The 27,368-nt window shown below is 35.8% G+C and overlaps 5 protein-coding genes, 1 long non-coding RNA gene and 1 other non-coding gene across 11 annotated transcripts; 3 read left to right on the top strand and 4 right to left on the bottom strand.

Moving 5' to 3' along the window:
- Positions 1-1,224: 1,224 nt before the first annotated feature.
- On the top strand, positions 1,225-3,412 carry LOC112195183 (uncharacterized protein C24B11.05). Of its 2 annotated transcripts, XM_024335556.2 has the most exons (8): positions 1,225-1,350; positions 1,463-1,528; positions 1,691-1,756; positions 1,880-1,977; positions 2,084-2,209; positions 2,341-2,628; positions 2,786-2,851; positions 3,036-3,412. In XM_024335556.2, the coding sequence occupies exons 2-8, from the start codon at positions 1,477-1,479 to the stop codon at positions 3,189-3,191; spliced, it is 852 nt and encodes a 283-aa protein (XP_024191324.1). In that variant the 5' UTR covers positions 1,225-1,350; positions 1,463-1,476; the 3' UTR covers positions 3,192-3,412. The 2 variants fall into 2 exon arrangements, with proteins under 2 accessions (XP_024191324.1, XP_024191323.1); XM_024335555.2 differs by lacking the exons at positions 1,225-1,350; positions 1,463-1,528 and having other exon boundaries at positions 1,553-1,756.
- Positions 3,413-3,492: 80 nt separating this feature from the next.
- LOC112195184 (peptidyl-prolyl cis-trans isomerase) lies at positions 3,493-5,263 on the bottom strand. Its single transcript, XM_024335557.2, has 6 exons — positions 5,000-5,263; positions 4,714-4,861; positions 4,523-4,611; positions 4,373-4,427; positions 4,159-4,244; positions 3,493-3,791 (listed from the first exon to the last, which is right to left on the bottom strand). The coding sequence occupies exons 1-6, from the start codon at positions 5,213-5,215 to the stop codon at positions 3,639-3,641; spliced, it is 747 nt and encodes a 248-aa protein (XP_024191325.1). The 5' UTR covers positions 5,216-5,263; the 3' UTR covers positions 3,493-3,638.
- A 1,101-nt stretch (positions 5,264-6,364) lies between these two features.
- LOC112195615 lies at positions 6,365-6,447 on the bottom strand. Its single transcript, XR_002934670.1, has one exon. It is a non-coding gene; the product is annotated as a small nucleolar RNA U31b (small nucleolar RNA).
- A 963-nt stretch (positions 6,448-7,410) lies between these two features.
- Positions 7,411-9,207, top strand: LOC112193100. Its single transcript, XM_024333130.2, has 3 exons — positions 7,411-7,931; positions 8,042-8,224; positions 8,708-9,207. Exons 1-3 carry the CDS (start codon positions 7,491-7,493, stop codon positions 8,918-8,920), a joined length of 837 nt encoding a protein of 278 aa, XP_024188898.1. The 5' UTR covers positions 7,411-7,490; the 3' UTR covers positions 8,921-9,207.
- Positions 9,208-10,331: 1,124 nt separating this feature from the next.
- On the top strand, positions 10,332-12,601 carry LOC112191994 (annexin D2). Its single transcript, XM_024331501.2, has 3 exons — positions 10,332-11,032; positions 11,362-11,507; positions 11,611-12,601. The coding sequence occupies exons 1-3, from the start codon at positions 10,957-10,959 to the stop codon at positions 12,334-12,336; spliced, it is 948 nt and encodes a 315-aa protein (XP_024187269.1). The 5' UTR covers positions 10,332-10,956; the 3' UTR covers positions 12,337-12,601.
- A 286-nt stretch (positions 12,602-12,887) lies between these two features.
- Positions 12,888-15,963, bottom strand: LOC112191524. 4 transcript variants are annotated; one of them, XM_024330889.2, is made up of 5 exons: positions 15,707-15,963; positions 15,468-15,537; positions 15,021-15,354; positions 13,660-13,816; positions 12,888-13,224 (listed from the first exon to the last, which is right to left on the bottom strand). In XM_024330889.2, the coding sequence occupies exons 3-5, from the start codon at positions 15,192-15,194 to the stop codon at positions 13,091-13,093; spliced, it is 465 nt and encodes a 154-aa protein (XP_024186657.1). In that variant the 5' UTR covers positions 15,195-15,354; positions 15,468-15,537; positions 15,707-15,963; the 3' UTR covers positions 12,888-13,090. The 4 variants fall into 4 exon arrangements, with proteins under 4 accessions (XP_024186657.1, XP_024186654.1, XP_024186655.1 ...); XM_024330886.2 differs by lacking the exon at positions 15,468-15,537 and having other exon boundaries at positions 15,707-15,962; XM_024330887.2 differs by lacking the exon at positions 15,468-15,537 and having other exon boundaries at positions 15,021-15,349; positions 15,707-15,962.
- A 324-nt stretch (positions 15,964-16,287) lies between these two features.
- Positions 16,288-16,704, bottom strand: LOC121052192. The gene is made up of 3 exons (XR_005808356.1): positions 16,590-16,704; positions 16,469-16,482; positions 16,288-16,356 (listed from the first exon to the last, which is right to left on the bottom strand). It is a non-coding gene; the product is annotated as an uncharacterized LOC121052192 (long non-coding RNA).
- Positions 16,705-27,368: the final 10,664 nt, after the last annotated feature.

Genomic DNA, 27,368 nt, shown 5'->3' with positions numbered 1-27,368 from the left:
TAGTCCTTCTCCACAAACCCACTTACACTTTTGAGTCCTGACATGATCATATCCTATTGATTCCTATATTCCTGACCAATATGAACAAGTACTATAGTACTCCAACCATATCTGCAGCTTTGTTGACTTTTCTTTACCCATGTGAACAAAACTTGTGTTCATCCAAGAACGATGTTTCGGTCTAGCTAGGGTTCTTGTGTTCATCCAAGAACGATGTTTCGGTCTAGCTAGGGTTCTGAGTTGATTATTCTGTGGCTATGTATCAAAGCTAGTGCTATAGTTTAGATTCTTCACACTTCAATATCTATCGATGTAATTCATGCATACATGCTTGAACTTATAATGCACGGCTAAGATTGAAGCAAGCAAATTAGAAAGCGATGATACATGCATGTCCACTACATGTGATAATCAAGAAAAACGTGCGCACAACAATCATGCATGCATAATATGTGATAATGAGTCGGTTTAGCATTTCTGGAATTGTGTTGGTGATAAAAAATTTCGTAGAGTATTTTGACTCACCAATGAATGCGGACTAGAGGGGGAGTTGATCAGGAACGATCGAGAAACTTCCTTGGAGGCTTGACTTGAAGTTGACCGTCGGTTCTAGGAGGAGGAGGGGGGGGGGGTACTTGTAGAAAACCCTTCGATGCCTAAGTCAGTACGTACGTTTCTTAGTCGAGTAGAGTAAAACAAGTTGGAATAAGATGGTTTGCCTTGACGTCGGGCGGCCTTTATATAGGAAGCAGTGACTTACTTGGGGGACAAACCACCATTATTCCCGCTTTTATGGTCACATTAACTTACTCATTTATGATGATAATCATTGCTGCATTAACGATGGTTAATCATGACTCATTTATGACGACCATTCATTGCGCATTTATAACCATAATCATTGCGCGTAGTTATTATCGTGGTTAATGCTGTAATAATCGCCTCATTCATGACTGGAATTTATCTCCCTACTAATTATGAAGCTAATTGCCTTAATTACGGGCGCAGCAAAGTTGACCACTCCCACAAATTTCTAATTCTGCATCACAAGATTTAACACCAACAACTCACTAATCCTCCATGAAAATGACAGCTACCTTATAAAAGGAAGCAAGAACGTACAAGATGATGCATGGATAGCCTTAACAATTCCGATTCCTACCACATGATGAGCTAAGAGAATAAAAATATATTATCAGTTGAATTATATGCTCACCACCTCGGATACTGCGAGCATCACCAAGCAGATTCCCTCAAGTTTTTTCCTCTATATATAGGCACTTCCAGAAAGGAACTATTTCATCTGTCTATTGGTGCTAGCTCTTATAGTAATTCTAGTTTAATTTGGAGGTAATCCATCTTGTTTATCATTTATTATTATGATGCAGTACTTAGAGTACTTTACCTAACTAGTTGTAAGTAAAATGTTGTTTCTATTATGTGGGGAACCTTTTTACTTCAGGTACCATATTGAAGATGGATGTTGCTGGGAAGTCTAGTGGAGCCCAATATGAGTGCTTGCTTTTTGGTAATGATCTAAATACAATGCATATGTTCAACTTCATTCCAAAAGGAATTAGTATTAAGCATGTTTTTTCTATACTGAAATTTCACTTTGAATTTCTGATGAACTGTGAAAATGAATCCTTCAATCATTTTGATGATCGATTTCCCAACATATTTCTTACAGATTTGGATGATACTCTGTACCCCATGAGCTCTGGTCTCAACTTGGCCTGCCGGAAGAACATTGAAGGTATGATCAAATAATCAGGATCGATGATGATATGCTGTTAATTAGTATTGATATACTTAATTGGATATATCTAATTATGACTACTATAGTTGAGATTACTGAGCTAGGTTGAAATTGTTGTAGAGTACATGCTGCAACACTTGCAAATTGAAGAAAGTGAGGTACCAAAGATGTGCCTGGAATTGTACAGAGAACATGGGACAACCATGGCCGGTCTAAAGGTTAAACATCAACAGATGTTAAGCTGTCCTTAATCAATCGGAGTTTGTTCTGTCAATCTTGCTTGCTGGAATTTTGACACACACTCTGATCTATCCATCTATGCAGGCTCTTGGTCACGAATTTGATGATGATGAGTTTCATGCATATGTCCATGGAAGACTACCCTATGATGCGTTGAAGCCTGATCTAGTGTTAAGAAACCTTCTCTTATCTATGCCACAGAGAAAAATAGTAAGTCAAGAGACGATAATATTGTTAAAATTATTTCATAATAATGTTAGTTTAGAGGAAATACCCGCATCTTGCACATATATTATCGCTAGTGTAAGAACTGATCAGCATGTTTCTGCTGCTGTTTTCAGATCTTCACTAACGCTGACAAAGCACATGCAGCTGAAGTTCTCAGCAGGTTGTGCTTGGAAGATTGTTTTGAAGGCATCATATGCTTCGAAACTCTTAACCCTCCTCGTCTTCAACCAGTTGATTTCATTACAGCACCAGATGACGATGTTATAGGGCGTGCTCCAGAGGCTACTGCCACTGATTGCAGCGGAAATAATCTCAGTCCCAAGTCACCAATTCTTTGCAAACCCTCTGTTGAAGCAATTGAAGCTGCTATTCGTATTGCAAATGTTGACCCGCAAAAAACTGTAAGAAATATTGAGATTTGAGAACATTCCTTGCCTCACCTTAGAAGGATCTAATACATTTTTATTTCTCTTCTCCGTCACCAAACACAATTTCTCCATATGGTTTCTCTTAACATTATGGAAATTTTGTAACCAAGATTTTCTTTTCTGTTATCAGATTTTCTTTGATGACAGTGCTCGAAACATAGCAAGTGGGAAGGCAGCAGGACTTCATACAGTTATTGTAAGAGCTGTGCAACTGAACAAACTAGTACAAATAAATGAACCATTTCAAAGGAAAATATAGCATATCGTCAAATTTTAAAGATAAACATGAATTGCTGATGATTCTCTTCACTACGATCATGAAGCAAACAGCTTATTTGAACTTCTGTCAAATTTGATACCAGTGGGATTACTTATGGCAGGTCGGGAGTTCAGAGCTAGTGCCTGGTGCAGATTATGTGCTGCGCAGTATACATAACATCAGAGAAGCAATACCTGAGATATGGGAAGGAGAAGAAGGGCAACAACTAGAGCAATTTATCCAGTCTACTGCAGTTGAAACAGTGATCCTTGCATAGGCGTTATCCCATGTCACTGTTTCAGTCACCTTTGTCGTGCAAATTTCAGAAAATGAAGTCTGGCGGTATTTTGGTGTAATGAAGTGAATTAACGGTACACAAGATTTGCCTTCAACTTATTATATAATTTGTAAGACAATAGCAAATACCACAAATAATTAACTCCATGTAGTTTTCTTTTAAAATTAAAATAATATGTATGACTTATGGAAGCCCAATAATATACATCATGCACCTTCTTCTCTAGCACTCATATAGTCATATATTGCCATTTTAAAATTCTCAGTAAAAATGATCCACCTTTCAAATGCAGGACTGGTAAAGATTTCATTGCCTTCCAAAATATCACAAGACCATCAAGTATTACATCATATAAGAACAACTCTGGAATGAACAAACTGGAAAACTGAATTCCACAGTTGAACTTATGACTAATCAAAAGATGAGTTATTCAATAACCAATTCTCCACAGTTTACAATTCTGCATGGCAAGCGAGGGACATCTGACCTACTTGTCTCTTGGGATTCAAGTTTCCGAACAACATCCATTCCCTCAATTATATGTCCGAACACAACATGTCGATTGTCCAACCATGGAGTCTACATAATGCACATAAAAAACATCAATTCACAATGATCTAAGACAATCAAATAGCTAACATAAGCTAAACATGATACTTGTGTGTATGTGTGTCTTAACGAAGTACACGAAAAAAGGACACATCGTTACATGGTATTAACAACAAATGGAATATATCTCCACTCGGTCAAGTTACTTGATGGAAACGAAGGCAAACAGGGCTTCTCTACAAGAGTAGTGCAACCACTTGAGCAGTTGCACCTTTTCAATTATTCAGTTGTAAAAGATTTGCTCAGTTCATAAACATACAATACATCTGGGGTTGGAAGAAAATATTGTGAAAATTTAAGCATCTCAAGAATATGTGATGCAGCAACCATATCTTACCTTTACTGTGCAGATAAAAAACTGACTCCCATTAGTACCAGGGCCTGCATTAGCCATGCTCAATACACCAGGCCCAACATGCTTCACTGCAAACAGCACATACAAGAAAAAAAACGACTTTCAGTTCAGATAATCACATATCTGATATAAACTTCAAATTTAAATAAAAACCAATAGTAATAGGCTCTATTGTTTTTCTCTGACAAGTACATACAAGCAAAGCTCTCATCTTCAAATTTGGAACCATAGATACTGATCCCTCCAGTTCCCTGCAGCCAATAAAACCATTCAATTTAGATTCTTTGAGCAAGCAAACCTGCTATTGATCAAAAGAAGAAGAAATCAAAACGAAAAGGAGACTCGCATCTCCTTCGGTGAAATCCCCTCCTTGGATCATAAAATCCTTAATGATGCGGTGGAATGAGCATCCTTTATAACCATATCCTTTCTCTCCTGCAAATAATTTATAACACTAAACACAATCAATTTCAACCTACAGCAAATGACCACAACAAGAGCAGCAACAGAAAAGCAGACAAGGATGGGTTTTCTTGCCTGTGCACAGAGCTCGGAAATTCTCTACTGTTTTAGGAACATCCTCACCAAAAAGACCAATCACAACCCGACCAACAGCTTCACCGCCAATGTCTATATCAAAAAAGCACTTTGTTGAGACTTTGGCTTGCAGCTGCTCCTCTACCTCCTAAAACCAAACCACCACAGAAAAAAATGAACCATTAATCAACCCTGGTTTCTCAAACTATGCCATTGTCTCTGGTTTTATGTGAAGTGCGAAATTTTAATCCCTTCATTACAAGTGGGGAAGGAGAAAAGTACTCACATTTGCTATAGAGTTGACGCACACCATTGTCTGAGGCTTCACAGAAACCGATGCGCAGCGAGGCCTGCGTTTGCATAACACACCAGTCGTGGTCTGCAACCTCCCACCAAAGAAAGCTTTGGAATTCACCTGAACATGACGAGCACAAGGAACCAGATTGCTCCCTTTTTGGGTTTGAAGAAATTGCACCGACATTGAAGACGCAGCAGATGCCATTCTCTTCTCTGGGTTTTGCTATTTCGAGCCTTCTCTTTCGTTTTAGATAGAACTGCGCCTCCTCAGGTCAGCACTGATATAAAAGGAAAGAAAGAAACCAAATTGGTAAATGGGCCGGGTCGGGGCTCCACCAACCCAATCCGATAAATGAGATCAATTAAAGTGAATGACCAAAATGTAGAAAGAATTCTTAACTAAGGTAAACGTACCAAGCACGTGGTCTGCTCAACCAATCATATTTCTTTATTTTTTAATTGTACTCTGAAATTACTCATGTTTAATTAATATGAAATGCCCACAACAGCTCCCTGCATAAACACTGATTGGCTGGGCATACCGTCACGTGGCACGCCTACCATACCTAAGAATCTCTCAAGTTTATAAACATATGAATACTTTGAAAAAAAAAAAAATTGTATAAAACTTATATAATCAACTAAAAATATACTAAAAAGTAAAAACAACTGAGTCCCCAAACTCACCCACCCAATGGGACAAGCGTGGATATCTTTGCTTCGGAACAAAACAATTTGAATCACTCGATCAACTAGAATGTGTGTTATCCATATTGGGGATCTTTCAATTGAGAAGAACCGTCAAACTAATATCGATTGATAAAACAAGAAATGTTAAAAATATAGGAAATTTTTTTTTTAGATCAAGAAAGATGTGAAAATTAAGAAAAATGCTAGAGATCCCAAACATTTATACCAAAATAGGATCCCCAATGACATGGCGCATGCCATATTGTCACTCTATAATTTCCACATGGGTATATGTTCTTTGCAAAATTATATTTCTTTTAAGTAAAAAAGAAAAACAGTTTTAGATAAAATAAAATAAAATTGTTCAGGTATTTAATAGTAGCTGCAAATCTCAAACTTTCTTCATGGTATCCCACTAATTAAGCCACCATCACCAGACCTTCACTGGTATCACTTGCTTTAGAAAATGACTCAGATTTCGATCCGTTTTCTTTGAAGCTAGTTTCTTTCTCATTCTCACAATCAAGAATCTTAACTCTATATGGATATGTCTTATTTACCATTGTGCACGTTGTGTTCAAAGAGGTGAGAAAAGCTTAGAAGTCCTTCAATTTAGTTCAAGTGAGGTTTTTGATACTATCACTTTTTCTTTAAGGAAAAAGAGGAATAAGAAAGAGAGTCAATCACCACCAACCATCAATTTTTTGATGCGCAAGTCTGGGGCGATAAAACATCTCATGATCTTTCTTGTTTGATTACACTAATATTTATATGAATCTATGAACACAAAGAAGTAGACTCCGCAACACAAATAAAGAAGATGAGAAGTTGCACCAAATATAAAATGGAATCCAAATTGAGAAGCTGCATCAAAAATGGATGCTGGTGTCTTGCAATTGTAGGAGTTGATGGTATGTGTTATCAGTATTCGGATTGTTGGGATTTGATTGTTTGTTTGTAGAGTTTAATTCCTTTTTCTTCCTCTATTTGGGTAATATTAGGGTTTTAATTCAAAATAGGGAAAAACTTACAAATAGTACCTGAATTACGGGCCACTAATAACTTTCGTACCTCAACTTCAAAAACTATCACAATGGTACCCAGATTATCTAACACGACCTAACATTCATACATGCCGTCCACTTTGTCGTTAACGGTGTTAAATTTACAAGGGTAAATCTATCATTTCACTGTTCATCTCTCTTACCATGGTACTGTTCATTTGTTAAAAAAAAAATTTAATTTTTTTTTCTCTCCTCAGGAAGAAGAAAAAAATAGAGAAAAAAAATGAACAGTACCATGGTAAGAGAGATGAACAGTGAAATGACAGATTTACCCTTGTAAATTTAACACCGTTAACGGCAAAGTGGATCCCAGGTATGAATCTTGGGTCGGGGTGAAAAGTCCAGGTTCCAAAATGATAGTTTTTGAAGTTGAGGTACGAAAGTTATTAGTGGCCCATAGTTTGGGTACTGTTTGTATTTTTTTCCCTTCAAAATATTATATTCTTAGTTTCTCAAATAAACTAATTTTTATTTACACATTGAAAATTAACAAGTCAATAGAGATTACTTGACAGCTACCACATCATTTGAGATTCATATTTATTATAAATTTTTGGGGTCTCTAGCATTACTCGAAAATTAATATTGGTATTTGTGAAAAATGAGATTTAAGAGAAAATTTCGAGGATATTATTTTAGTCCTTATCAAAGGAGAAATGGTGCACTCCCTCTCAGATAAGAATAGCTTGATTGAGAGCGAGTGAAGAGTAGCTCTGTTTTCCAGTAATGTCCTTGAAATCAATCTGCTTCTCTGTTTGGCTCCCTAGCCCTTCTCCGAGTACCGCTGCTCCTGCTTCAATCTCTTCCCCCTATTCCTTTCCTTTGAGAAATCCAAACCACTCCGTCTCCAATTCCGGTTCTTCAAGGCCTCACCTGCTGCATTTCTCGAACAAGCTCGACTCCGCGTCCTTGTCTGAGGATGACGACGATTACGATTCCGATTCAGAAGCAGAGAAATCGGAAGTTGATATAGATGTAGATATAGAGTTAGAGATAGAGAAGACGGGGGCCAACTGCCGGAGAATCCGATCGGAAATCGGAATAGAGGCGCCGCTCGCCACCGTCTGGAACTTGTTGACGGATTACGAGAGACTGGCCGACTTCATTCCCGGACTCGCCGTCTGCCAGTTGCTCCAGAAGTCGGAGAACTACGCTCGCCTTTTTCAGGTGCCCCTGTCGGGTCCGGTCCGGTCATCCAAGTACTTCTTAATTTTGTTATAATTAATTATTATATGATTCGAAATTGTAATGAGGATGATTTGAATGTGTGTGACCAGATTGGGGAGCAGGACTTGGCGTTTGGGCTGAAATTCAACGCGAAAGGAGTGGTGGATTGTTTTGAGAATCCTCTAGAGAGCATTGCTAATGATTTGGGGGGTCTCACTCTGAAGCGTGATATTGAGTTTGACATGGTTGAAGGTGACTTTGAAATCTTTCGAGGAAAGTGGTCTCTCCAACAGGTACACACACTTCATTTTCTAGTCTTGCTTTACTGTATCTTGATAGATTATCTCAAATCAATATGCTATGTACTTGGTAAAACTGGCTCCTTCTTGCCAATTGCAGCAACATAGTTGGTGACTTAGGGTCCAAGTAACACTTTCAGGGCTTGTCATTTCACCAAAGATTTGGGTAGAATTACTGAAAAGTTTACTACAATGGGTAAAATTGACGGAATTTTGAAATCATTGTGCAATTTTATCGAAGTTAGAAACTTCCGAATGACCAACATAATTGGGGGAAATTCGGCTGTTTTGCCTAAAATTTATCAACTCTGGTAGCAACGGTTAGTGATATATGGTGGAATGCACCCTCCAGGTTTCCAATGGTGGGGGTTTAATTCTCATAAATTATGTGCTTTGGGGTGCATATATTTATGGTCCTTATGGAAGGCAATATTGTTTGGAGATGCTCTTACAATGTTAAAATGATTGCTCTTGCAGCTTAACACTAGTGGGGAAATGGCATGTGATCCTTTGATAGACCAGAAAATGCAAACAACAACTACTCTTTCCTACTTGGTTGATGTAAAGCCGAAGATGTTGTTGCCAGTTCAGCTGGTTGAGGGTAGACTGTGCAAGGAGATCAAAATAAACCTAGCTTGCATCCGGGAAGAAGCAATGAAAATGACTCGCGAAACTCTTCTTACTCGTTAGTGACACACCTACCGCATCTGATTGACAATAGTATATATGCACCTTAATACTGGAAATTTTGGAATGTGATCTTTTGTATTCTTTCTCCATTTGAGTTCCACTTGTACTGTCTCCTACTTCGGATGGTAATATGGTGACTGAAGAATTGTATAGAGTTGTGAATTAATATGTATATTTATACATTCAGGAGCCATGAATTTGAGTACCTAGTCGATAGCCAAACTTTGACGTGCTGAGTGATGAGCCGGCCTTTTTGTTGTATAAATATCGCAGAAAGAGCTTTGACATCCTCAATAATATGCCCAACGACACTCATATTCACAATGGACTTTGAACCTCATTACTGAAGCTCATAATCGCTTTCCACCAAAAGCTGGGTTAGGCCTTTATGAACAACAAAACGTATCCCATAGAGACTGCATATGTCAACACAGCCTTTAAAAGGATCAAACCTACTTGAAGAACTCCATGCATATCTCACTTAATTCCTTATGGCAGCAACTGATTTATCCATCATCTTAAGCCTCGATCTCACTATTAGGTTGAGAATGCATGTGGGCTACGCACCTAACATGCAGCAGGTACTTGCAGCCTAGAAAAGGTGGTTTATCCTAACCTAACCACCTCTTCCTGATGTAATCGAGTGCAAATTTTGTTTGTACTGCATTGTCAACAGAGACGGTTAACACTGTCTATTTCCCAAGCAATCAAGGATGCCTCCAACAACTTCTCTATGCTAATGCCCTGGTGATTAGGAATCAAACAGAAGTTTAGTTTTTTTTTTTAATGCAATTTCACCTACCATATAATAAAATGGGAAATCAATACCATTTAATTTAGTTTATATTTTTGAAAGGAAGGAGGAGAGAGAAGGGGAGAGAAGAAAACTACATGAGTTTTTAACATGGTACTGAGTTTTTTTTCCCTATTTTCTTTGACTAAATAATTACTGCTTGAGTGTACCGTTTGTGGAGCAATTTCTGTTGGTCCCTTCTTGATTTGCCTGATGAGTATATAACAAAAGTTGACATAAATTTAGCCAATCTAAGCTCAAGTTGTTGTCACTGGTAGCTGAAGACCTGGCCGGCTACCGAAACTTCTAACAGGATCAGTGCCACCATGAATGGGCTAGCTTGGTTGGCTTATGAATTTCCTGACCTTGTTTGTTGTTTCAACTGCTAGCAGTTCTCTCCTCCAATAAAGAGCAAACAATAATGCAAACAGAAGAAAGCATGCAGCCATTACAGCATTTCTCAATTTTAATTCGTTGGAATGTTGGATTACCATAGCTCTTTTTTTGCATTAGTTCTTTGATGAGCATGCTGATGGCTGCAATTACAGAACACCACCACAAGGCTGTAACCCTTTGATGCCTTCTGCCGCAAGTAATTTTATGTCAGTTGTGGAAGTGAAAGGATTCATTCCATGAGTAATGAGTTGAACAACCCATATGTATCGGTGTCGACTATGGCTTCTTTGAATTTGATCAAAGCGAATCAATCCGTTCCATTTCCAAATGCAATTACAATAGTGGTGGGTTGGAAAGGTTAATGAAAAGAAGAATGGTCGTGACATGAAGGTATACAGACCAATATTGAGTTTGAAGGAGTGGGAGGTGATCTCGCTGATATTATGGCAAAGTTATTGCAATTTGAAAATGCGGTATATAACAATCATCGTTTCATGTGGCGCAGTATATAGGCTAGGCTTTGTCTCATCATTTAATAACTTAATGTCACTATATGACTCAAAGAGTTAATTGCATCAATTTTGGTGGTGCTTCTTTCTACATAAATCATGTTTATCAGTTGAAAGATAATATTGTAATTGCACACTATTCCCATTTTTAACTTCCTTCCATCATGTTCCATCCTCTTTTTTCTCTAACAACAACCATGACACAGTCAATCCTCCTGATGATATTGATGTGTTGGTGTCACCATAGTGGCACAGGTCATGTTCTTCCAAAGCCGCGGATCAAAAACTCATAATTGGCTCAAAACCAGTATCACGATCACAATTGAGAACAAGTATTAATGGCTACATTTTCAGTGCCCGATCATGTTCCTCCAGTGGCTGAAGACTGTGAAAAGCTTCGTAAAGCAATGCAAGGTCATTACCTCCATTGTATCAATCCCGCTAGATCTCACATGCAGATGCATATATACATATCTAATATAAATCAACAATTGATTGGTATCATTATTGGCATTGTTATGGTTAAGTATCATATGCAATAATCATGTTCATGCGGTTAGTTATTTACTTGGTGATCTGCAGCAGCCTGATAGGTGAGCCAGGAGTTAAGATCATGTGACAAATATGTTTAGACATACTTTTTCATTAATTTTCAGCTATTGAAATTTTACTTGCATCCATGGCCGGCCTATAGAGTTTACCTGCATTTAGTGTTGTCAAAGTCTCACATTCTTTGTTGGCAGGATGGGGAACAGATGAGAACGCAATCATATCCATATTGGCTCACCGGAATGCAAGGCAGCGTTGTTCTATACGTCAAACTTATACGGAGAAATATGGAGAGGATTTGTTCAACGAGCTTGAAAAAGAACTTTCCGGTGATTTTCTGGTATGTGTGAGGGTGCATGTGTAGAGTGACTTTTACGGTGTGTGAATAATAATTCTCTCTTCTTTATATAACTTCGCGTCTGTATACTGTACACAAAACACAGAGGGCAATGCTTGTATGGACGCCACATCCTGCTGAACGAGATGCAATGCTAGCCAAAGAATTTGCTACGAATAAAAAGTCAGAAGGCTATTTTGTGATAATGGAAATTGGTTGTACAAGAACGTCTCAAGAGCTCTTCCAGGTGAGACAAGACTACCATGCTCGCTACAAGAGATCTCTAGAAGAAGATGTTTCTTGTGGCACGAGTGGAGATTTCCGAAAGCTGTTAGTTCCTCTTGTGACTTGTTACAGGTATGAACCTCACGATGAAAGTGTGGATACTGAGTTGGTGAACTCGGAGGCTAAGATCCTTCATGACAAAATCTCCCACAAGGACTATAGTCATGAGGAGATTATCAGAATTCTAACTACTAGGAGCAAGCCGCACTTGAGAGCAACGCTCCAAAACTATAACGACCAGTTTGGTCATCCTATTAACAAGGACCTCAAGAAGCATCGAAAGGATGAATACCTTGCTTTGCTGAGAGCCACTGTAAAATGCTTGACTTGCCCTGAGAAATATTTCGAGAAGACTCTTCGTCTGTCCATGAAAGGCATCGGAACCAATGAAGAGACTCTTACCAGGGTGGTAACCACTCGAGCCGAGGTTGACATGAAGCATATAATGGAACAGTACCAACGGAAGAACAACGTTTCAATGGATAATGACATCAAAGGTGATACTTCTAGTGACTATCGGACGATGTTGCTGGCCTTAATCAATTGATCGTCATCATCACTCTCTCTGATCCATCATTATCAACCATGCATGTATTAGTTAATTTTTTTCTGTTAAAAGTTTCAGACTGGCTAGTCGAGTGATCTTCTAGCTTCAAACTTTAAAGTGATCATTCCAGTTCAGTAGCTAAGAAAGGTTGATAAAACAGTTTTTGTGATCGAGATTTTGTTAAACTCATAATCTAAGCAATTTTTGTTTAAATTTTTATGATTCTGAAACCTAAATCTGATGTATAACAACTTGTTGGAATAAAAAGGGATGGTCTAAATCTCATCCGAATTTGTGATGAAAAATCATAATTTGACTCTGAAGAGTCTATCACTCGGTTTATAGCAAGAACTCTACAACCCCAAATTCAACAAACCGCAGAGAGTGTGTTTCCTCAACTTGATTGGGATTGCGTAAAAGCCAGAAATCACATCATGAAGAGACCTCTCCCGTAGTTTCCAAAAGTGAAATGCAGGTGCATATAGCATTTGGAAATGCAGGCAACTGAAATTACGGTACTATAAGCAAGAAAAAAGACAGCACAAAGGAAATTAATTGTAATTTGGGTTGATTCATTTAATATGAGATATAACACACCCACAAAATTCATCTATTGTTGAAGCAAGCTGCAATTGTTTAAGAGTGGATCCATCCCTTTTCTTTTTTTTTCGAGACCAACTGTGCCTAAATATATACATACTGTTTCTTCTTCTTTAAAAAAGGAAAAGCATACAAAATTCAAAAGACAGATTTTCTATCCAGTTCTTTTATGGACTTCTTTTCCGCCAAGTGTCTGAATTATAGCTTCCAAAAGTTTGATATCCTTATCACGCTTAGAGATTTCTTCTTGCTTTGCACGCAACTCTTCCATGTGCAGCTCAAATACCTCTGCAGCCAGTAATTAAAGACGTAAGAAGGCTTTCAGAAAAGACCACAACTATGGTTCCAATGAAATGAACTTCATAAAGCCAGGTTCAACTTTTTTCCACTAACAACAAAAAGCGATGAGGAAGATATTAGTGGAATAGTCCCAACTGACATTGTTATATGTAACAAGGAGAAATTTGATACTGATAAGTTGAGGATGTGGTGTAACCATTAAGAAATTCTGGATCTCCAGTCTCATCAAAGGTACTTTATATATCATTAATGCTTTAGGTTGGTGATAGTAAAAGCAGCAATATTAACCTACTTTTTGAGTCAAACAGCCGCAAGGTAAAAACTAAATAATACTGCTTATAGTCAAGGAATTTATCCAAGCCTAAAGATGTATTTGCAGCTAAAATAGAAAGGAATATTGAAAGATATAGGGATTGCACATACTTGAGGTGTTCTCAAGCTCTTTTGTAACTTCTTGTGCACGAAACTCAGCGGCCTTTTCTGCTGCCTCAGCCTGGCGTTTTTCTGAACGAGCACGTGCAGCAGCTGTAATGGCAGCATCAAGTTCTCGTTCCAAAGTTTCAACCCTTTGTTCAAGAACCTAGACAGGAAAGAAGAGAAATTTTGTTACAGAAGAGATACCAATTCCAACAAAAAAAGAAGAATTAGTAATACTTTTTCCTTTTGGGGTAAACAAATGGGCGTTACTTCTGAAAAGAGTATCAAGAAATTGCATGAAACATATAAAATCGTTTACAGAAGAATCATGCAATAAAGACTAGACTTTTTTTTCCACTACTTCTTCTAGAAGAATCGCACGGCCATAACATCAAGTGTCATTTCATGTCCATGGTAAATTAACATCCAGGCATCATAGGATAGCCAAGTACAAGTTTCTTTTTCTTTTTTCTATACCCAGAAATCCCCCAGATCTGCTTCACAGACTGGGCACGAAATTGCGGCCTCCTGCCGAACCCTACAATCTTTAGGAGGCAGGAAACTCTAGCAAATACCTACATAGGTACAGTGAGGGGTTGCAAACCCAGACCAGAGAACCACATAGGAGTGGCAAACTTATAGGATCCTTCTCTTCAAGCCAGACTGACTTTAAGTTTTAAGCAGGTAGATAAATCCCTTGCAAGCGGGGTGACCCATACACTACAACGGGATTTTGGTGTTGTATAAAAGCTAACTTTACTTTGCTAACCGCCTAACCTTTTTATTATTACTATTATGATTGGACACAATTCATTACCAGAGAAGGAGATCATACAATGCCGGAAATGGATAGTATATCCTCCACCATATTCATCAAATTCATATCTGCAGTCATATCATTCTGAAATGCCTAAAATACTTGAGAAATGTACTCTGGCAAAATTTTCCAAACTAAAATATTTATAGCATAACTTTGGCTTATTCTATGGAACTCTATTTGTTAAAAAAATTTAACTTCCATGGACATAAGCAGATTACTATCTAAGGACAAGTGTATTATCCGTTCTGCAACAACTTATATATAAGACCAGTAATGAGGGGTTTAAATCCCAGATCCTAAGGACATCAACCTTTTTAACATATACCGATACTATCAAACATCAGATGTTTATACTTGATATCCATCATGCATCATTATAATATAAATAATCATTTATCAAACCTACAATGTGACCCAAAACTATCAAAAGGATAAATAATAGAACTAATAAGAAGAAGGTAAATGTGCTTTATACAGCAAGTCACCTAATTGCATACTGAAATTTAAACCCCATTTAAAATAAGTGAATTTAGGGGAAAAAAAAAACCTTAATGGTACGAGCTTGTTCAGAACAAAGTGAGGCTTTGGCAAAGGTCTCTTCATCGACAAAGACAGCTTTCTTGAGGAGCAGCTTCTGGAGTGACTCCAAATTGTGAGCCATCTCGGTCAGATTGGCTATGGCTCCCCCAAATCTCTCGCTTCCTTTGCCCTTGTCCTCCATTTTCCTCACCCGCTACTGTAGCCTCCCTCAAGACTTTCTCCTGTGTTTGCTACAGTAGCTCCAAGAAGCAGGCCTGACCAATTTCAACAATGGTTGATCAAAAACTTCGAAACACGAAAATCGGCCCAACTGAATCTCAAATTCACAATCAGAATCTGCACTGAACATCAATTTCAACAAAAAACATTCAACTCATTACTGGTAAAAATGGGAATTCAGATTAACAAGTAAAAATGGTGCAGTAGAGAAGATTCTTCTAGGACAAATCCTTACCCTTTTTACTGAATTTATGTTAATTAATACTTGGGACTGCTTCAATTCTAACAAAGACTAATGGAAACTCCTAAAAAAAGGTAGAAAAGAACAGTAAAAGGCCAAATTTACCTCAATTCAAGAAACCCAGATCTAAATTGAACACCAATTTCAACGAATTGTAGATTAACATCGAAAACCAAATTCAACCAAAGCAAGCTTCAACTAATACAGAAAAAAAAATAAACCCAGAAAATTACCAGTAAAAAAGGATCCGATCAATCAACAACTGCGATAAATTTTCACAGTCCGACGAGGTTGATGCTTCTCTTTCTGGGTTTTGCCGTCCCGTCGCTTACTTCGTTTAATTGTGCCTTTTTTTTCTCTTTTCTTGTTTTCTTCTTTTAACGCTTGTGCTCATGTGTTGTAAGGAAATTTTTTTTTTTTTGGTTACAGTGTTGTAAGGAAATTTTATTCACACGTTGTTCATCTCCTTCTTTTTTTTTTTTTTAGCCAAACGAATGTAAATGGTATTCAAGAATGAATACATGGAATATAAGTACACGAAATTTAGGGTGAAAGTCTAGACATGAGTGACCGGCTCCATGCAACAATCGCTAATAGATACTTATAAACCAATCAGAAGAAGTGGGAAAATGTATTTACTTCTTCTCTAACCCTAAAGCTGACCTCATCAAAACCTTATTCGCATAAAATTCCAAACGCTAGCTCCTCCCTCTCTCAATCTCCAAATGCTATACAGGAGGAAGATGCAATACATTGTCACCGTAAGCAATATAGGCAAATCAACGTCAAGTTTCCTAGAGCTTGAGTGCCATTCCTGAATTTGTGAGGGATTGTAGATCTTCGGTATGCACATCTATACGACATGACAAGAATGACACCAATGCTGAGACTAAGACAAACAATCCACAGTCAAAGATCCATGATTCTAATTCCCTATTAATTCACAAAAACAACATGAAGAAATAAAACATGGTACAAAGTATATATTACTATACCTAGCGTGATCCCACTGCAAAAGAGAAAGACAAAAAAAAAAAACATATAAAACTTCAGTAATGAAAAATGGTGTAAAAACAAGATAGATAGCACTTCACTTTGCAAATTTGAACACAAAACCTTCCACAATACAAAGCTGTGAATAGAGGAATGCAACATTGCCTCGAAGTTGTTATGGAGGATGGCCATGTGCAACTTGCACTCGAACTTCTCCATCTCTCTCACTCTCTCTTCATCTCTCTCATGGATATGTACAACCGCATTTGTCTATAGTGACACCAAAACTTGGAGTGAGTCGAAGAGTTAAACCTCCAATTAACCTAGGCACTTAGCTTAGCTCCTTAGCGTGTTCAATCAGCTCTGCTATTTAAAGGATGATAATTCTCAATTCCAAAACTCGTAATGTCATATTGTAGAAGATAAGAGGATTGTTAGTCCCAGATCAATCTTTCGTCGCTGAATTCAATACATAATCTCAGTATATATAAATAGAAATTAACAACAATCTATACATAATGTACGAACAAGATTGCAGTAATGTTTGAGTCTTAATATACGAGTGCAGTAATATTTGAATCCTAATATAAACTGACTGAACATAAACGGAAGCACTGACTTATTTCTTGAGAGGGAATTACGAAGCAATGTCTTAAGACAGAATTTAGACCCCACACATGTACTGTGGTTTGTTTAAACATCTAACCTACATGATACAACTCTTGTTTCAAGGCATTGCACAGATACCTTGAAACCTGGCTAACTTCACATGTGTTTCTCTCGAGTTTTTGTTGAGGAAAGAGATGTCAAAAACTTATGTATATTTGCAAAGAACTTTGACGTCCTTTTTATAGAAGTCGGATAAGGAGAAGCAACTGTTCATTTATTTTGAACTTGAACAAAATAGTTGCAACTCTCTGGATCAGACTTATCCAAACAGTTACAATTATCTTTATTCGAAATTACATAAAGGAAAAAAATTTATTTATTGGAATCTAATTAAGTTCCCAGATCCCAAGAACCCCAAGAATTCCACGACCTAATCTTTGATATATAAGTATATTTACAAGTGGTTTTCGGTAGCAAAGACAGTTTGTCTAATCACCAAGGCAGCAAAGACAGCAGCAGCAATTAGTACTTCGGATTAAGTTTAATTACTACTTTCATTAGAATTGGTTACTTTACTCTTAACTTTTTCTTTAAAATATCAACAGGGGAAATGAAACACCCTAAACTCGAATTAATAAAAATAATTTTGAATTTAGGGTGAAATTATAACAATTTTTACTAAATCCTCAATAATTTCGACAATTGGTAAAATAACCCAGCTATAGACTTTATCACATCATGACTTCTACAAATTGAATGTAATCCAACCTCAATTTTAACTCTAGTATACATAATTGAATCAGAAACAACTTCAAAAGACCTGAAACCACCACCATGAACAGTGGTGGCCGAGTGCACCCAAATACCAATTTCTCCAAATATAATCAATTTGAAAACCACTTACAGTAGCATGTAGAGCACGAAGAGTATATCTTTCAAAATAAATATGTGTTGTGTATACACATATAAAGGATGCAAGATGGAGACTTGTTTCTGATGTGGGACTTATTTCCAACAAAAAGTTCTAACATCATCACCATGCATGAACTCAGGGGATAACAATCTTTAAATCACCAAAGTTTCAATTCCAATTACTTGTTCATGGGCTTGATATGGTTGCTATTTGGTTAAATAGAGGCTCTTGATCGAGAACATCACAAGAAGAGGAATTAGTTTCAATTAAAGAATATATTTCAGGTGAGCTGAGGTTTTGGAAGAGTTGGAATTGATTGGTATCATGGTATAAATGTTGTTCAATGTGCTTAATGAATTCTATTATCTAGTTCACGGACATGTTTTTTTTTTTTAGGGGAAAGGAAGATATATTCCTGTGATCGAAAAGATCATACGACCGTACAAGGTCAAGCTAGGAGATCCAAAGATCACCCATTACATTCGTTGCTCAAGTAGTGCACTAACTACACATTAAAATGACTACTAGCCTAGACTACTCCGCCTTGATCAATAAGAAGCTACAACACCAAAAAAACACATTAAAATGACTACTAGCCTAGACTACTCCGCCTTGATCAATAAGAAGCTACAACACCAAAAAAAACCAGTACATCCGCCTAGGACCTTCTTGGTGTACATCAGTACTGACCCTTGGACACATCGTAACAACCCAAAGAAACAAGGTATACAGGGCCAAGGCCCACTGCACCCACCAGTAAACCAATTTAAATCAAAGGCTATTGTAGCATACTTAAAATATTGATTTCTATGATATATTTAAATGGAAACAAGCATGGTAAATTTTTCTAGCGTGTACAATAATAACTAAATTATATTTGTCGAAGAGAGGAATTAAATTGCAGAAAATTTGTGGTAAGTAGGGTCCAAAACAATTGGATATAAGAGATACAAATTGGAGTGAGATGCTCGTTTGAGCTAGAGATAAAAATTGGTTATGTGCTGTTGGTGATTAGTTAAATGGAAGTTGACTTGGGCTAAGTTTTTCTAGCTAGCTATTTTGGGGATCACTTTGTATAATTGTGATGAGATGAAGAAATATTTCCCATTATCTAATAACCTTTGGAACAAGTTTTAAGAAACTAACATTTGGATTTTTGGATAGAGCTCCAGTTACCCAAGATTCAAGTAGTGGTGGTATTTAATGAACGTTATGGAGTAAAAGCTAAAACTCTAGGAATACCATGTATAGCGATTCAAGACTCTCCTCGTGGCTTTCGTATGTAATATACAAATGATGCATGTTGAGTTGCATGGTTTGGTGTGATTTAAAAATTCCATTCATGATAACTGTTCCATGCGTATTGTAAGTAATTGTTGATGGCTTGAGAGCAAAGGGTGGGTGCTGACTTCTGTGGGTTCGATCCCCTTAACCTCTGGAGGGTTAACTAAGTCGGTCGTCTGAGTATTTCAATTGTAATGATGGACTCGATACATGTGTAGCTGTTATGGACCCTCTACTACACTTACCTTGTTTTTGGGTTATTTGAGGAAAGGTCGTGTATTTGGTTCACGAGACTGGCCATCAAGTATTATTCAAGGTCAGCATTCATTCGAAATTCATGCATTGGTTTTAGCCACACAAAAAAAAAAAAAGAAAAAAAAAGATCTGTTTTAAAATTTTAAAATATTCCATGTTTTCACATATTGGCTAGTAAAGTATATAGTCTAATTTGTGGTTTTCAAACCTAGTCAAATTGAGTCCCAATCAAGTAGTGAGGACGTACTTAAGCTCACCCTTACAACAACTTTATATGCAAGTACTGTGCACAAGAACGGGAAATAGCTGGATCGAGGTGGGTGTGCATAAGTGATTAAAGTTAAGTGTCTTTGGAATTTTGTTATCATACATAAGATTTCCATTTTTGTATCCTAACATTGATACATTTCTTTGTGTTATTAGAAACCTTGTTTGAGTTATTTGTCTCCCGATTATCTTATTCTTTGACAATCACCCACATATACCGTCAATGAGCCATGTTTTAGCTAGCTATAAAAATGTGGTTTTTGAGTCGAATCTCAATATTAATTCTATTTAATTATTGTGGCTGAATTTCAAAGAAAAATTAAATTTGTTTCTTTCACACCTCAATTGTTTTACATTTTCAACCCCAACTCTGAGTTTCAAACTCTGGGTTTAACACCTCAATTCTTTTACACTTTTGACTCCCACTCTAAGAAACCAAGTTTGTCGTTGTCATCTTCATCTCAGTTGTCCTCTCTGAGAAAAGTTTGTTGTGTAGGTATGTCATCTCCCTCACACTCAGTTAAAATAGGAAATCCACATAGAAATGGATTCCCTAAATATGATGAATTCTCTAGTGTTTGGAATTGGGGTTTTGAAGGGATTCTTCCAAACAGGTTGTTATAAGACAAGTCTAAGTGAGACAATAAAGCAAAGAAGAAAAGCTTTGGGGAATTTGTTTTGAAAGTGAAAATACAATGACAGAATATGATTTTCTGGAAAACGGGGATTGCAGTGCACTGATCAATCCTTACTGGGCAGATATCAGAAATAACGAACCAAACACCAGATTTTGGTTACGCAGTAAAAACCTCAAGTATGAGATTAAAAACACTGCGGGGCTCTTACTCTTGAGAACCCAAAATAAAGATCATCATATTGAAAAGGATATGTTCTTTTACAAACTTTGAATAGCACTAGCTCGGCTATAAGATTCACACAAAATCTAATACAAAGTTTGTCTTCCTTCTAGAACTCCTTCACTTGAACGATCTTCAAATCTTGTTCTTCTTTCTTCACAGTCTCCCTACTGATCTCGAGAGAGTATTATGCATATGAAACTATGATCACAAACACTTATACATGGACTAAGTGTTTTGACTCTTTGTGAAGACACAAACTCAAACAAACATGCAAGACAGCTACACTTATTCTTGCGTTTCTCCACACTTTTTGCCGTGCATATTTCTGCAATATATATTCAACCAGCGGCCACCACTCAAACAAACCAGAAACAACCCTAATTAGACTTCTATTAGGAAAGAGCTTTTATTCCAAGATATCCATAAAATCCTAAAAACCCTAGGGAATCAAATACACAATTTTATAAATAGAAAAATATCTTTAAATAAAGAAAGTTAAACCTCAAGGATATTTTCCCGTTTTGTATGGAATGCCAACACACCAAGTTAATCAAAACTTGTACCTACAGAAAGGTGGTTGTGTGATAAACCAAGAGTTTCCAACCTAGATAAGTAACTGATCTTCAATGAAATCTTTCCAATTAATTGATTTCTTGACAAGTTCAAGGAAATCAATCCAAGAAGAGTGCTTATTCCTTCAGGAATTTCACCCTCTAAATTATTAGACCAAAGATCAATGCTCATTATACAAGTCAAAATATGCTGGATGCTATATCAAGTTCTCTTCCTTTAAAAAAAAAATTGTTGTTAGCTCTTCATAAGCTTCATATATGAAAGAAGAGACATCACCAGACACCAGAGAACTCAAATTACTTAAACAAGTGGGAATAGTCTCTGAAATATTGTTGTGGCCCAGGTCTAGGATATGAAGTTGTCGCAGATTGCAAAGTTGGAATATGTCTGCTAAAAAAGTTGAATTGCAATTTTAGAATTCACAATTCAGTTAGTTTTGACACTATTCAAGAAGACAGCTTTCCAGTGAGTGTGTTGCCTTCAGAATCAATGTCTATCAAACTATAGTAAGTTTTGCAAAGTAACTAAAATTGTTATTATTCATCTTTAATACACGCAGAGAACTAGATATATCCATTGAACTCGAGATATTACCAGACAGATTGTTGTTTGCAACATCCACAACTGTTATATATCTCCACAAATTCCATGTTTGAGGAAACTCTCCAAAAAATTCATTGTTTGTTTGAGAAAGAACCTCCATATCTTAGTTTTCACCAAAAGCTGGTGGAATAGTTTCTTATAAGAGAGATCCAAATATTGCAGAACTGGAGCATTACTGGGAAATAGTCGGTCTCTCTTTCTCAAAGCATTATGTCACATTGCTTGGAAGTCCATCCCCCGGAACACGAAGAAGCTAAAAAAAGGACTGAAAAAAAGTGAAGAATGAGGAGATGAACTCAATATTAAAAAATAAATTAGCAAACAAAATGTAATATCCAAAATATTTATATTCAAATAATAAGGCCAAAGATGTTCCCAACCAAAATTTAAAAGATTAAGCTAAAGATGTTTCAATTTAGAACTATAAAAAATAAGCTAAGAGCATCTCCAATAAAGTAGCTAAATCAAAGTTAATTATAACTTTTAGTAAAATGGGGCTATAATTAGCTAGGAATTTTGAATAGTTATATTTCGATCTTCTATTAGTGGTGTCACATGGACCGACTAGTACTATTTTAATCCTCATAATAAATTTGCAGCATATTAGCCGAGACTTAACAGATGGAGGATCCACAACATTCTGTTATAACTAGATATTTAGTAAAATTGGTAGCTATATTAATTAGGAATTTTGAATACTTATATTTTTCTCTTATTTTTCTTTTCTCTTTATCCAGACCACAATTTATGGTGTGATAAAACATTTTAAATAACTAGTATTACTGGAGCAAAATCGTTAAACTTATGGCTCTATTTCTCTTCTCAAATAAATTTATAGCTTTATTTCACTTGTTTAGTTATTTTAACCTAAAATATAGCTTACATTGTTTAAAATGCTCAAAAGATGTTCTACACCAAAAGTTAAATTAATAAAGCTAGAATAGTCACTAAACCACTAAAATCATGTTGTTAGGTTTTGCAAAAATCCACTAAAATCCAACTACAATACATCACCCAACGAAAACAAATAACAAAATGTAATTAGTAAATGTTGTGAAATAATAGAAGTAAAGGGGACTTTGTCCAATATAGAAGATATATAGTTTGCTTTTCAGTAGTTGGTAATCCAACCATGTGAAATTGACAGTTTTCCCATCCAGTTTGTGATAATGTCAATTATTAGAATATTAGGCTATGTTTAGGATTGCTTCGTTTAAAAAAAAAAAAAAAAAACTTTTATCTAAAATTTTAGATTTTATTGTGTTTGGTAAATAAATAAAAAACAGCTTTAATTGAAAATTATAAGTCACTGACATCAGATTTTAGAAGTTGTTTTCTATTAAAACATGTTTTGAAGTTGTTTTATGTATTGACAGCACTTTTAAAGTATTATTTACCAAACACAAAACTATTTTAATTCACATCTGATTATTTTCACAACACAGCAACAACATTTTTTTAAAAATTCACAGCAATCCCAAACTAGTCTTTAGTCTCTTAGTTTTCAGTGGTTTATTATGATATGTTGTGATATGGTAAAGAGAATATGAAAGGGGAGTGAAATTTGCACCCACTCCTTTTGAATTTTTTAATAATATTTTGTCTTCAATCTCAATTTACTTTTTGAAATACACTTGAGTCAAGTTCTCTCTCTCTCTCTCTCTCTCCCATCCAAGACCATGACAAGACCAACACACATCTCTCTCTATTCTTTAACAAAAAAATTTGATTCCCATAAATACCGACATGTTTCATTAAGAGTATTACTAATAGAATACATTGTCCCTGTCCAAAATAACATGAAGCCCTCGCAACACTCCACCGTCAAGTATTGGTATACTTCCAACCTCCACAGCATTGCCGCAACAAATAACTCTCTTCATTATGTCTACACCACCGTCTTCCATTGCTTCTCTGCCAAACTCACCGAACAACAAGTCGACGAGCTAACCAAGCATCCCGAAATTCATGGCATATTCTTCGACGAGCTTCTCTAGCTACAATGAGGTCCCCAGCATTTTTTGGACTCGAAAATAAATGACACTGTCAATGGCGGCATACTGCAATTATCAGATTGGGGATCCAACATCATCATTGGTGCCATTGACAACAGTTTATGGCTGGAACACCGCAATTTCCACAACGAAAACCCAGGACCCGTTCCTCCTCATTGGAAAGGCAACTGCTTCCCTAAAGCTTTCGAGAATCTCAAAATCCTTTTGGAACAAATTATCGTTGGAGCAAGATTCTTTGTTTGCGAGGGTAATATATATCCTCCTTGAGAGATGACGCCGGCCATGGAACACACACGCTTCAACTATTGCTGGACAACACGTCAAGGGATGGTGGAGGAGAGAAAGTGTCATTCATGGACAAGTTATGGGTTGAGGTCAGGGATATGCTTAGCAATTAAGGGGGGTGTATTCAATTCAGATTTTAAAAGATTTTGTTTGAGTTTTTATAATCCATGGATTTACTTAATCCGCAGATTGTTTAAATTCTATATCGACTCTGATTGATTCTAATATATTGATTTAGTAGTATTTGTTTAGATTTTACAAATCCTTATGATGTTTTTTGTAGGTTAATTTTTTTTTTCTTCTTCTTTAAAACAATGGATGTATAGATCCAACTATAATGTTATATCAATGATAAAAAAAAAGTATATATATATATATATATATAGGGTGGTGCTATTCACACACCCATTTTCTCTATTCACACACCCTCTCTATTTTTCTATTACTTTAATTCAATTTTTTTTTAATAAATTACCCTAACTACCCTCCCTTGTAATTCTGTTTTTTTTTTCCTTCTATTTGGCTTATCAATCATGAATCAAACATCAATAATAAATCAATTTTTTTAATTATAAATTAAGGAAAAATAATACTTTTTTTTAATTTGAATGACCTGTATTATTAGACAAGGAACATGCTTCTCAGGTAATTACCTTCATCCAACTGAATCCAAAATTGCAAAGTTTGTCCTCATACCAAAGCACCAAACTCAATGCTTGTTTATTTATGATTCTTAATCCAGGTGCATCATCCTCAAATAATATATATATATATATATATATATATAATCAGCGTTTTATCCACTTCAACCACAAGCTTCCACACTGCAGCCGATAATGTAAACATAATTTGGAGATGCTCTACATAATATTGAATGCAATGAGTTGCAATCTTCATGTGGGGGACAATATTATGTTCTACTCGCATAATATAGTAGAATAAATCCTATCTATCATCATAAGATCATCATTATTAGGCTGTTGTAAAGTTCTAAAGTTTCTTGTTCTGCGATGATTGAACTTCAAAGCATCGCATTAGAGATATAACATGACTATGCTAAAGAAGTTTTTGATGGAAAAGAAAAGAGAGAATCGAAAAGAGTTTTTAAGTCGTCTATATTTGCAGGAAAATAAGGGTTTAGGATTTGGGGATGATTGACTTGCCAAATAGAAAAAAGAAAAAAGAAAAAGAAAGATAATTATAAGGGAGGGTAGTTAGGGTAATTTATATAAAAAATAAATAAATTAAAGTAATAAAAAAATAGAGGGGGTGTGTGAATAGCACCACCCTATATATATATATATATATATATATATATGGCAATCTACCATTCACAAAAAATAAAATAGTAAACTAATGATATAATTTATTTCATATATCTAATTTGCAAAAGAAACATGTGTGTATGTAACAGTCTATTCTGGTTTTAGATGAATATATGTATATATATCGGCACCCAGCTTTGGGTTTGATTAGAAAAAAAAGAAACATGTGTGTATGTATCATCTTAACGATACCATTGAAAGTGAGCTTAATTTGCTAGAAGGATTAAGGCTTCAAAAGCTATAGTGATAAAAATAAAAATAAAATATTAGATGATAGCAGAGGTAGAGGCAGAGGAGGATAGTGGGAAGATAAGTCTAATACAAAATGAATGAGTGTCACCTATTGAGAGCTGCTTCTTCTTTTTTTGGTGAAGAGCTTCTTCATTTTTTGAGTGAGAAAGAATCCATCAAAATCTCTTGGGAAGTGGTTGGATTGTTTTTGAGTTTTGATATGTAGAAAAAGCACTATAAAATCCTCCAAAATCCTACATTTAATGAAATCTTTAAAAATCTGTATACTTTTGAATATCTGCAGATTTGAATGGATAATTTTAAATCTTAATTGAATACCCATAGACTTTCAAAATACAAAAAAATCTTGTAGACTCTTAAAGGAATACACCCCCCTAAGGTTGGAACAACCAAATTTTTTTTTTTTTTTGTGGGATTAGAAGTAATTAAAGCTCAATTGAATTAGCACTTTCTTCATTTAGGGAATGGAGGTCGACTTAGGGGCAAATTCGTTAAGGGTTTTGGGAATTTGAGGGTGGAGGTTGTGAGGAAGATGAAGAAATTAAAGGGAAAAAACAAATTTGGCAAAGAAAAAGAAAAAGAAATAAATAAATTTGACTCATAGGCATTTTTGGAAGTAAAAATAGATTGAAGATAAAAAATTATTAAAAAGTTCAAAGAGAGTACGGATTATAATTGTTGGAGTGTAAATTTCACAACCCATAAGAAACGAGGATATGGTAAAGAAACAAACAAATCCATGACTATCCAAGACAGTGGAGGATGTGACAAGTCACTTTGTTAATTTGTTTCTTCAAATTGGAAGTTATAACTTCGTAAATTTAGGAACTTGGAGTACATCGCTATTTGGTGTATTCTTCATATAAGATTGTGATACCATAATTTGCTTCACATCTTCTATATAATTAATTTCCTTATTCATGGAATGCATACTCATTTCTTTTTCTTAAAGTTCCTCTCGTGAATCTTAATATCCAACAACATGTTCAACCGTTCCTTATGCATTAACTGTAATGTGCACACAATCTTTCATCACAACCAAGACATGCAACAACCAAAATCAAAACAATTTACTTAAAATACAAAGATTTCTCACAAAAAAAAAATCTCTTGCTTCTCTAATTTTTCTTACTCTCTCTTTTGTTCCAACAATTTTTATCCAAAAGACAAAAAAAAAAGGAAATCAGATTTCTAAGCTTTTTATTGACAAAATCAAAAGCTAAAATCAAAACAAACATAATTAAATATGAAAATAAAACCAATGATGATCACATACCAATATATTTAAATTGGAAGACTCGCAATCAGATTCTGGTTCAAAAAATCATTTTATTTTTCACAATGGTTCCAACACATACTTGCAGTACATTGTTACTATATATTTCCAATGGTTGAGATACAAGATTTTTTTACGCCTGACAGAATATTAAAATATGAATTGGTTGTTGAAGCAATCGAATGTTTTCGCAGCAATGGGACTGGTGTAAACTAAAAAAATAATTAAGGAAATATAATTGATAAATATTGTGAAATAATAGAAGTACATGGGATCTTGTTCGATATTTAAGATAGTTTGTTTCTTAGTAGTTGATAACTAGACCATGTCAAATTGATATATATAGCAGCCTCTCCATCCGGTATGTAATAAGGTCAATTATCAC

This window comes from Rosa chinensis, chromosome 3 (assembly GCF_002994745.2).
Source record: "Rosa chinensis cultivar Old Blush chromosome 3, RchiOBHm-V2, whole genome shotgun sequence".
Lineage (NCBI taxonomy): Eukaryota > Viridiplantae > Streptophyta > Magnoliopsida > Rosales > Rosaceae > Rosa > Rosa chinensis.
Note: the sequence above shows the minus strand (reverse complement) of the source record. Positions and strands in the feature narration are given on the sequence as shown.

What these genes read in the sequence shown, in the direction of transcription:
- LOC112195183 (XM_024335555.2), top strand. Translation starts at nt 1,627, where the DNA reads ATGAACTGTGAAAATGAATCCTTCAATCATTTTGATGATCGATTTCCC. An exon ending in CAACCATGGCCGGTCTAAAG is followed by an intron (nt 1,978 to 2,083) that starts GTTAAACATCAA and finishes CCATCTATGCAG; the next exon opens with GCTCTTGGTCACGAATTTGA. An exon ending in CTATGCCACAGAGAAAAATA is followed by an intron (nt 2,210 to 2,340) that starts GTAAGTCAAGAG and finishes TGCTGTTTTCAG; the next exon opens with ATCTTCACTAACGCTGACAA.
- LOC112195184 (XM_024335557.2), bottom strand. Translation starts at nt 5,215, where the DNA reads ATGGCATCTGCTGCGTCTTCAATGTCGGTGCAATTTCTTCAAACCCAA. An exon ending in GCGTCAACTCTATAGCAAAT is followed by an intron (nt 4,862 to 4,999) that starts GTGAGTACTTTT and finishes GTTTGGTTTTAG; the next exon opens with GAGGTAGAGGAGCAGCTGCA. An exon ending in GGGATTTCACCGAAGGAGAT is followed by an intron (nt 4,428 to 4,522) that starts GCGAGTCTCCTT and finishes TATTGGCTGCAG; the next exon opens with GGAACTGGAGGGATCAGTAT.
- LOC112193100 (XM_024333130.2), top strand. Translation starts at nt 7,491, where the DNA reads ATGTCCTTGAAATCAATCTGCTTCTCTGTTTGGCTCCCTAGCCCTTCT. An exon ending in ACTACGCTCGCCTTTTTCAG is followed by an intron (nt 7,932 to 8,041) that starts GTGCCCCTGTCG and finishes GTGTGTGACCAG; the next exon opens with ATTGGGGAGCAGGACTTGGC. An exon ending in GAAAGTGGTCTCTCCAACAG is followed by an intron (nt 8,225 to 8,707) that starts GTACACACACTT and finishes TTGCTCTTGCAG; the next exon opens with CTTAACACTAGTGGGGAAAT.
- LOC112191994 (XM_024331501.2), top strand. Translation starts at nt 10,957, where the DNA reads ATGGCTACATTTTCAGTGCCCGATCATGTTCCTCCAGTGGCTGAAGAC. An exon ending in GCTTCGTAAAGCAATGCAAG is followed by an intron (nt 11,033 to 11,361) that starts GTCATTACCTCC and finishes CTTTGTTGGCAG; the next exon opens with GATGGGGAACAGATGAGAAC. An exon ending in AACTTTCCGGTGATTTTCTG is followed by an intron (nt 11,508 to 11,610) that starts GTATGTGTGAGG and finishes CACAAAACACAG; the next exon opens with AGGGCAATGCTTGTATGGAC.
- LOC112191524 (XM_024330889.2), bottom strand. Translation starts at nt 15,194, where the DNA reads ATGGAGGACAAGGGCAAAGGAAGCGAGAGATTTGGGGGAGCCATAGCC. An exon ending in AACAAGCTCGTACCATTAAG is followed by an intron (nt 13,817 to 15,020) that starts GTTTTTTTTTTC and finishes TTTCCTGTCTAG; the next exon opens with GTTCTTGAACAAAGGGTTGA. An exon ending in AGAGCTTGAGAACACCTCAA is followed by an intron (nt 13,225 to 13,659) that starts GTATGTGCAATC and finishes TACTGGCTGCAG; the next exon opens with AGGTATTTGAGCTGCACATG.